General features: G+C 39.7%; 1 protein-coding gene across 5 annotated transcripts in view; it reads right to left on the bottom strand.

Annotated features, from left to right (window-relative positions):
• Positions 1-653: 653 nt before the first annotated feature.
• The window catches only part of LOC148535469 (voltage-gated potassium channel KCNC1-like), a 121,224-nt gene continuing 111,479 nt past the window's right edge, over positions 654-10,398 (bottom strand). For 4 of the 5 annotated variants that reach the window (XM_088462644.1, XM_088462642.1, XM_088462646.1 and 1 more), the window contains one exon: positions 654-938. In XM_088462644.1, the coding sequence (XP_088318770.1) occupies positions 802-938 (137 nt within the window). In that variant the 3' untranslated portion in view covers positions 654-801. Of the gene's footprint in view, positions 939-6,668; positions 6,708-10,398 lie in introns of those variants that run through there. The other variant, XM_088462645.1, reaches the window with a different exon arrangement.

The following is a 10,398-nucleotide window of genomic DNA, read 5'->3' as shown; positions in this document are numbered from 1 at the left end:
AGTAGTAAGAATATATATGTATGTGTGTATAATATATATATATATATATATATATACACACATGTATATACATATATATGAGATATGGCTCATTAAATCCTGAGTATGGTGGTGAGGAATGACCAGGAAGCACAAAGCAGCTCCATTGGAAAAATATCAAGATTTTAATAAGATGAATAAAGAGAAAATTAAAAAAGAGGGGCACCCAAAGACAAATAAAGAGTTATGTATTGGAAATAATAAATGTAGGTATGTATATATTCAGGCAGGTTTTCTTTAGGCGTTCATTCACATTTTTTTCAACCTTTTTCATCAATATTCCCTTCTTTTTTTTTCCCAGAATGGAAATTCTTAAAAACAATTAATAATCCTATCATTAAAAATAAATTATACCCTTTCATCCCTCTCCTCCTTAATAAAACCTTTGGCTCGTGCCTCCTTAGGGGAAGAGCATTTTCTATTCAGCAACAGCATCTTCCTGGAGCAAACCATTTCGATTCAGCGGGGGAGAGTCATGGAAGTCTCTTTTATATATATATATATATTCCTCAGCAAAGTGCAAAATGTTTTTCTTTTTTAGTATTTTTTTTTTTTTTTTTTTTGTCTTTTCTTATTTTAAAAGCCAAACTTGATTTTTTTAAATATATCTGCATATAATCTATAATTTTCGTCAACCTCTTAAAAAATAATAAAAATTTGTTAAAGTCTCTTATTTTTTTGTTCTTTCTGCCAGTGTTGATGTTTTTTTTTTTTGGCGTTATTACTATTTAAGGTTCCCCTTATCAGTTGATTGAGTCCATGCTATAAGATGGAGGGAATGGGAGACCGCGGGCGTCTCACTGCGGATGGTGACCCAAATGGGGTAGAGATAGGAGACAGTCTGAGCGTATTCCCACTCATGCCAGCTATGCTGTTTAGACTCCGGGATTTTTCATAACCTTGATATCCATGAGATAAATGAAAAAGAAAAAAAAGATTATGAAGCGCAAATTATTTTTCCCAGAACCTTGGACAGGGAAACTTCATACAATAAAAGCCAAAACTGTGACTGCTCAGAAATAAAACAAGCCTTCTATATATTCCCATTTTCACACTAAAACATGGTCATAATAGTTTTCCATAAATATTGTTCATTTTTTTAAAATATTTTTATATATTTGTGTGTAATTTAATAAAAATAATAATTGTATAGAATGCAGTATGAGTTCATGCACATTTCAATTAGCCTTTGCTGGTTTGCATATTCACTTGCCTTGCATTATAATGCTTGCTGATTATTTTGGGTAATGAAACAAGATTTTGAGTGGACCGTGGCACTACAAGCAACATTATCATTCAAACAGCCCCTCTTAAGACCAGTCTGGTTTTTGGTTGGCATTTGCTTTAATTTGCCACATATACCATAATAAAATGCCCTCCGGCAAATGGTTTTATATTTATTGTCTTGTGCCATTTTCTCTGGTATTTTTATGTCTGTTTAGTGGATGCAACTGTTATAATAAAAATATTATAAAGTTAAATTTAGATAAGTTCATATTGGGCATAAATTGTCTGTTAGCTTAGATGACAAACAAACAGTGTTGAAAACATGGTGCTTGAATAAGTACTGCACTCATAGTTAGGTTTTGGCAGTCGCAGACCCTCCTTTTCCTCCAAACTGTAGAAAGTTCCAGTGTTACAATCTTCAAGGTCCACTTTTGTTAGTACACTGTGAGGAATTTTTTATAAAAAATTAACATTCTTTATCACTGCATATCGTAGCAATATAGAAATGTTTTGGGGTACGCAAGTCATCGGGACATGGCCCCCTTAAGATCTTGTCCTGGCGATGAAAGAAACAATCATTTATATGATCGCTTTGCTTCTGGGCTTGAATTTATCCATGCATGTGCATAGCAAACAACTTATGTGGGGCGCCGACCGGAGAGGGATCACAAGATCCCTCTCCAGCAGAACTTCTCCATTAATTTGAGTGGACTAACACCACCTGAAGACGGTGTTCGCCAATGTATACAAGCTCCGAATAGCTAAGCTTTTTGGAGTTTGTTACATTGTTCCTTAATCTTGTCCCCATAGGTTTTCCAGTTTTCTACGTTGTTGAATACTCTCGACACTTAAAAATGTCCTTTACACATGCAGAAACAGCTGTTTGCTTGATAAATATGCCCCTGTATTTGAACATTTGCATTTTGCCGAGTTCATAGTCTATAAACAGAGCTGAAATTTCAACGATCCATCCATTCTGGTTGAAGTAATCTTGGTCAAATACAGATAGCGAAAATTTCAGGGCCAATATGGCTTGCACTTCATTTGTGGTCCCTACTCTGGCCACCAAGGGCAAGAGATTGGAAAATCCCAGAGCTCCTAACATCGTGCCCACATATATCGGAAGCAGGGTTTTTTCTGTTAACAAGCAATGAATGAACCCGCCTTTTGCTTTATTCAGATGGCACATATAGCTCCTATATTAAAATGGGACATATATTTGGCTGTGATGTTTCTGAGCAGACAAAGTATTGTTCATTTACAAAAACAGCTCCAAGCACAAACATTTAAGGTAGCAACACAAGCAATTTATAATATAACCCTTTACAGAATTTAGCCAAAGTAGAAGCTTTTAAGAAAGATGACATGGGGGACATTTGTGAAAACTGAAACCAAGAAAAAAAGGTGATGCTGACCATACTAGCCAATCATACGTTAAATCTCATTTTATGAGCTGTACTAGAAAAAGAACAGAGGAGGCATTAGGAGGAGAGATTTGTCAAACTTGCCTACAGTCTTTTCAGCAATCCTTGCCATGGAATTTAAAGTGCTGAATTTGTAAAGGCAAAACCCACTGTCTTGGGTTGGAGACTGTGGGCCAAATGTAATAGGGTGAGAGTTTAGAAAATGTGAAAGTTGAGCAGTAACCTCTCACACTTTTTAAACTCAGCCAATGTAACAGAGTCCGAGAACAGGCAAACTCACATGTTTTCAGACTAAAAAAAATCTCACGATTTAAACTCTAATCCAGATGTTTTCCCATTTTGAAGATAAAGCTCAACCAATGTGAGAGTTTACTGCTAAACTCTCACATTTTCTGAACTCTCACCTTATTACATTTGGCCCAGTATATTTTTCAACCCAAAAACACTGGGTTTTGTCTGAAAAAAAAAATCACTGCTTTAAAACCCGTTGCAAAAATTGATGGTAATCAGTGATTTTGACAAACCGCTCTTCATTACATATCTTCCAGAAAGGGAATGGACGTTATAGACAACTACACCACCATTTTCTAAAGTTTTCATAAATGTACCCTGATGTACTGACTGACTGCAAAGGTGGGGTAAAAAGTGAATTCATCATATAATTATCCCACACATCTTTTCTAGTGAAAGGTAATCCATTTTGCTATTCCAATCAGTAGGTGAATTGCAATTATTTTTTTTAATGGAATCACAGTACACATTTCTCTATTTTTCTCTGTTTTGTATTTACTGTATGTTACACTGGTGCCTGACAATCTGTTTATTCTCTTAAAAAAGTTGCAGAAATGCATCGATTAGCAGGGTAGATTTGCTAAGATAATGTTGCTGTGTTCCTAGGTTGATGTCTTTGTCTACAGGAAATTATGCACAGGTATGAGATCTCAGATCGTGGAAAGTTCATTATTATTGCTGAAAAGTTTGATGATTTTGCCATTGCACAAAGACATGATCACATCACCAAGGGGGTCTATTTACTAAGCCTTGGATGGGGATAAAGTGAAAAGAGATAAGGTACCAGCCAATAGCTCCTAACTGCCATGTCACTGGCTGATACTTTATCTCTATCAACTTTATCTCCATCCAAGGCTTAGTAAATAGACCCCCAAATAATTATTCCTACAGTCACGATGCGGAATCTGCAAAAGAATTTAGGGCCTGATGGAGGGTTAAACAGAAATGGGCCATAGGTGCTCCTGCATTGTGGCCACTGAAAAAAATTTGCATCATTTGAATGTATGCAGAGTTGTGCGCACCTTGAGGTCGTATGCACCCTATCCGTACCCTTGGTTTGCAACTAGTCATCATCACCAGCCTATACCAGGTACAAAAGATACTGTACGTATCTATGCTTATGTACAACTCTGAAAAGTTTGCAGTTCAGCTGGCGCGCCATCGCTTAATTTTGCGTACGTGAGAGAGCCCCATCACACCACAGTTAAATCTCTTGAGTTGTACATATAGACACGCTCAAAATGAGTAGGACTCTGCATCACTCATACCAGCTTGTGCACAATTAAAGATATCGTGCAGTGAGAAAACACAAGTGATGCCCCTCAAACCGTTGTACGTTCAACTCCATCAGGCCCTTAATGTGGAAGTAAATTTCAGGGGTGACCAGAGGAAATACAGGGGTGATTTTTAAATGTGTTTTAATTAAAGATGTGTGGGTCTGGTTCTCAGAGCACCGACAAAAAACAAATGTAGGGGTTCCGAGTCAAACCGAGTCCGAGTTTGGAATCACTTTGGGATTCCGAGTCGAACCGAGACCCGATTCGGATCTTCTCGTGGTTCGGAACTCGGATTTAAAAACCAAACTCTGATTTTTTTTTTTTTTAAATACAGATCCAAAATCAAAACACGTGAGGGTGGTTTTGCAAAACCAAAACCAAAACACGAAGCTGAATCCGGATCGAAAACCAATAAAAACACGTGGGCCGGCTCACATCTCAAGTTTTAGTATATTTTAGGCATGGTGCTGCAAATTATGGATAATTTGGGAGAACAGATCCCATATTTATGTTTTAAACATTAATGTATTTTGTATGATTTGGAATTCAAAACTGATCTTATTGTGCATATGTACTATATATGATTGCATATCATATTTATATAATTCTATTACATTTTATTTGCCCTTTTTATTATTCATTTATTTTTTTTATTGCTTGATTTAGTTTACTTAATTACTTTGCCCAAAGAAGTTTAGTCATTGCCTAAGAGCTCACAATGAAGCAGGGGCAGTATGCTGCTTTTTGAGTTTTTATGGTCTGCACCAATTATATACAGGGCCTTCCTTATTTATATAGAAAGTCTAGCGGTGGGAAACTGTCCCAGAAGGCCCAGAGTCAGAAAATGGCACTGATATTAAGAGATTTAGATTTTGTTCAATAAAGTTAAAAAAAATATATATATATATCCTATTAGTAGGAGATGGTCAAACTGTCCCCAACATATTTTTATTTTTTGAAAGGCATTTTCAACTACAGTAACTGGTCACTTTCATACATGGGTCTTGTCATAATAAATAATATGGGAAATAATTCTATTTTATTTTATTTTTTTAACTATTTGGAAATAGACCATTTTTAGATCTTAAAATGTATTTGTGTATTATAATTATATGTGTTCGATTACCAGAAAGGTCACAATTGTCTTAGCAAATCTTCCCCACTCTTAATCTGTATGAACTATGTAGCCTAACCATTTGCACTCCATACATAAAAGGATTGCCAACCTAAAACTGAAAATGGCATGTGTACTTGGTGGTCAGTACACAGTAAAGTGTTAAGGCTCACATCTGTCACCTGTTGAATTCTTCTAACCACCAGCTGTTCTCCTTACCGCTGCCACCAAGCTGCAGTTTGGCGCAGGGTAAGTCCTAGCAACAGGGCTGGTGATACCATCAGGCCAACCTTGGTGCCTGCCTAGGTCGCCAATGGTTAGGAAGTGCCTACAACACTGAATGAGTGACATAGCAACACTCATCCGGTGTTTGTTTAAAGCCACTGTTGTTCCTCCATTTCTGTGATGAGCTGGGAGTGTGTCGCTTGTCTATGATGTCACAGCTAAGCGCCACACTCCCTCAATGAGAAATAGAGGATGCAGACCCCTCCCATCTGCTAAAATAGTAAAGCAGCAGGGGTGGTTCTGGTGGTTCATTGCCCCAGGCAGGAGGGGTGGGCACTGCTTAGGGCACTCCCAGAACTAATGCATGTTCTACCTGGTAACTGGTACTGGCCACAGACACTACACTGTTCATTTTCAGTTCCAGATGGATAGGCTGCATTCATGTGGCTATTGGCTGCATCCACTGAGTGAATGAGGTGGCTAAGTTCTAAGATGCCTCAATGCTACATTAATTGCCTAGTGCTGACTCTATAGTCTGTAAGCATGGAAAATAAGCAAGCATGCAGCAGAAAAGCAGAGACTCACGGACAACGTACACCCAGGCATACAATCAGACAATATGTAGACCCAATAGCAGGGGATGCTCGAGGTTGAGGGATTGGAATCACTTTACTGTGGACACATGCAACTTTCTCCTGCTAAGAGTCCCATTGCTTATTTCCCATGCTAAATCTCAGTGATCCAATATGATCTGTGGCAACATCTGGCCTGATGATCCTGTGTCCTCTAAATATATTGACAGTACAGGATATGGTGGTATGCGTGCCCTGTTAGTGCACGTGTTATAGTTGTGTTGGGTTGTACCATACTTGTTGGTCAGGAGTTAATACCCAGGATATGTATTCACTCAATGTGCAGCACAGAAAGAATGCATAACTCTCACAGTAATGACGTATCCGCCAACCTGACCCACTACCATGACGCAATATTACCAGTGGGCACAAAATGGTTTACAGCACAAATTATTTAAAACATTTGAATTATAATTAATGGACCTGACTTGCCTCAAATGTTGGCACTGAATAAATCAGCTTCAAGGGTTTATCAGAGCTAAGAGGAAATAAAATAAAAAAAAATATTGAACTGAATACCAAGATTTTAGTAGGTAGAAATTTTCTTTTACTTGGGTATGAAAATGGTTAATTTGTGTTTACCTACTAAGCACATGACTTGGTTCTGACTTTGGACACTCTATTATGAAAGGTTTAGTGTTAAAGAGCATCTGTCACTTACCCACTGCGGAGGCAGCCATTTTGTGGTGGGCTGCACTAATGCACCCCCACTCACTAGGTACAAATGACTCATTATATTGATCATGGGGTCTTCGGTGATGCATTGGTTCCAATTAAGCTGCCAAACCCCATTTATATGCCTACCTCACAACATTTAGACATCGCGAAATTGGGACAAATAAGCCCCGCCCCTTATCAGGTCAAACCCTGCTCATAAATGCCCCTTCTGGGAAAACTGATCCATTTCAAGGTCTGCGCATTGGGACTGTGCCGCCACAATCAGACCAATTGGTAGGTATGTATAGGAATATGAGTTCAGCTCACGTATTGGCTGCCTCTACTATAATGGAGGTAATCCGTGCCCTGCAATTTGTCAAATTAGCGAGGACTGCTGAAGGTTTAATGAGCAGGACGTACAACAATGCTGAGAAGAGCTCATAGCCAAGCATTGACTGGTAGAAAGGAACTAAAATGATGGTGAATAAATAAATTAATAAATGCTTACACTGTCTACATGGTGATAATGTGAATACAAAAGTGATAAAGTATTACAATTACTACAGTAGACAGTCAAACTGTGGTCAGCTAACAAGAAAAAGAGGGTTCCCTTTATAAACCAGCTCTGAGACCACACAAAATATTTCACCAGGATCCCCATAATGAATAACTCTGCAACAGGGGTGAGAAAGGGATGTTCAATGGAGGGATTGGGGTACTATTGCAGCTAATTAACAATCAGACAACAGTTCTTGTATCTAACGAGAATTATGTTTATATCTGTTATGCATTAAAGGGCCGCGGGATGAAATTTATGCATTTAAAGTTGGTGCCTTGCTCAGAGCTGCATATTGGGGCAGAATAACTAGCTAGGTTTATTCTAGGCATGGCACTGAATGAATTGCAGGCATAGTGCAAGCCAACAGCCCTCTCAATAGCCCTGAAAAGGGTGCATGCTGTTGAAAAATGGGTGTGATTTTGTGGGAATTGTATGCATAATTACATCTAGGAATAAAAAATAACTGTGTCTAGCCTGAGATCACTGAAACATAGGTATCAAACAAAAAAGCTTTAGCTAGAAGTAATTTTATTCATATTCAAAATGGCAACAATAAATCTAATATGAGAACTGCAGTTCCTAAAATCAACAATCAAAAGTTCTTGCCTTTTGAAAAAACCTGTTACAGAGGAGAAACGCGTCAAGGTTCTTATGCTTTTACTGAACTGCTTACGTTCTTGTGAATCACCAGTCTTTCACCAACTAATTCTCTGCTGCCGCTGTTGGGGGTCTCTATCCGGGACATGGAACACACTGGAGTGTGGGAGCAAGGAACACGGTGCACAGATTCCATTGCCGTCTGGGCCCTCCTGTTACAGCCACCTTTAACCAGCTGCGGCACGGCGCTTGGGCTGCACGCTCTCTGCAATCATCTGCACTACACTGCTGTGGCTTCACGCAGGACAAGCAGCCGCAGCATTTGCTCCAGCTAATATCTAACAGGAAGCCTGCTTACAGCGGTCTGCATTTCTGCCCAGGATAGATGACTCAATATACCTACCTCCTGGGTTTTTGCTCCATGCCCATGACTGCCTTAAATTGAGTGGTGAGAGACTTTAACATCACTGAGGATCCATGGCCATTCCCCAAATTGACGCTGGTAAATTTCTATTTTGAGCAACTAAGTATTCAATTTTACATGTACTCCTCTATGGGTTCCCTATATGACTATCTATTCCTGATTAATCACAGTCAGTTCATTTTTTCTTTCCCATAGGGAACTACACTAGATTTTCTACTGGTGGTGTATTCATTGTATTTGTCATATAACTTTTTATTGTTGATTTTAGGAACTGCAGTTCTCATATTAGATTTATTGTTGGCATTTTGAATATGAATACAATTACTTCTAGCTAAAGCTTTATTGTTTGATACCTATGTTTCAGTAATCTCAGGCGCAGACACATAGTTATTTTTTATTCCTTGGTTTTTTGGGGTTAGTAAAGCAGAAATCCCCCTTTGTCAGCGGAATCGGTATGAATTACCGCCGGACGCAAGTTCCGACAGCGCCTGCCCGACATGGCTGAAAATCTTGATCGTCCCTAAGTATTTACTAACCTAACCTCCCCCCCTAACTCTAACCCTCCTTAGGGGTGCCTAACCCTAACCTTCACCCCAGTGCCTAACCCTAATCCCCCCTCTAAGTGCCTTAACCTAACCCCCCCTTCCCTGCCGCCTAAACCTAAGTCCCCCGGGAGGGAGCCTAACCCTAAGTCCCCCCCGGGGGTGCCTAACCCTAACCCTCCCTTCCCCTAGCCTAATGCTAACCTCCCGGGGCGGTGCCTAACCATAAGTCCCCCCTGGGAGCCCTAAACCTAAAACCCCCCGCGGCTGTCCGCAGCGGCGCCCGACATCACTTCGATCGGGATGCCGGGCGCCGGTCTCCCGGCGTCGGTAAAATGACAGGCGTCTACATTTAGACGCCTGTCATTTAACCCTCGCCGGGATAAAGCAGTCGGGAAGCCTGTCGTCGGGATTACGTCCGCTGGCTTCCCGACTGCATACCGTATCAGCTGCCAGTGATTCACTGATGATCTCTGGTTGAATTTGGCGCTCCACCATTTCCTCTTCTTTTTTCATAATTAGATCTAGGTCTGGCTAGAACAGAGGCGAGGCTAGGGTGGATGAGGGGTGTGGTTTGGACAGAGCATTGTCCTTATTTGGCTATTTTATTAGGAAGTATGGCTCTGTAGGCAGAACTGTGATGTTGGTATTTAGATTAAGTCAGACAAACTGCAAGGACATTTTCAGATGCAAATTCATAATTATTTTCTCCAGATCCCAAGGTGGTGTAAAGCTCGAAATTTAGTCTAAACGTCTTTGGATATCCAAAAATGTGTTTTTCCTCTTGTCTACACATGTGCCAAAACCATAAAGTCAAAGAATACTGCAACAAAAACCGTCCTCTTTCTTCCTTTACAGCCCTGAGATGTTTAATATGAAAATGAGGATGAAATGAGCAGTAAAGTAACTGCAATATGGTAGTCTGGCTTGGTTTTGTGGAGAAGTCTGGGGCATAGGATACAGAAATGCAGAGGTACCAGGTTTAAGTCTTAAAAAACCACCTTTGGTTTGTAATGTTTTGCATTTTTATTCTGATTAGTTTATCTGGATTTATACTTTTACTTGGTTCGGGGCAACGGGTTTATCTGGGCGCATGCCTCTCACATAAACAATTGAATTACTGGTAGAATCCATTTGATTTCTTCTCTATAGATGGAAAGCTGGAGCTTTGCTGGGAAGACTGTGGGAATCGTGGAAGATGCTGAAAAACAGGCTATACAGAAGTGGTGCAGGAAATTGTAGCGGCCAGGCTGTGCCCACGTAATGCTCACACTTAAATAAATGGGCAGTAGAAACGAGGCATGCATAAGTTAGTTTACCGCAAAGCTCGCCCATTGTACCCTTTTTATCACAGACCCAAATTGTTTTGCTTTGTTCTGAGATGAGTGGG

Source organism: Taudactylus pleione, unplaced genomic scaffold (assembly GCF_031769625.1).
Source record: "Taudactylus pleione unplaced genomic scaffold, aTauple2 ptg000051l, whole genome shotgun sequence".
NCBI classification, from domain to species: domain Eukaryota; kingdom Metazoa; phylum Chordata; class Amphibia; order Anura; family Myobatrachidae; genus Taudactylus; species Taudactylus pleione.
This window is presented reverse-complemented; position numbering and strand designations above follow the sequence as displayed.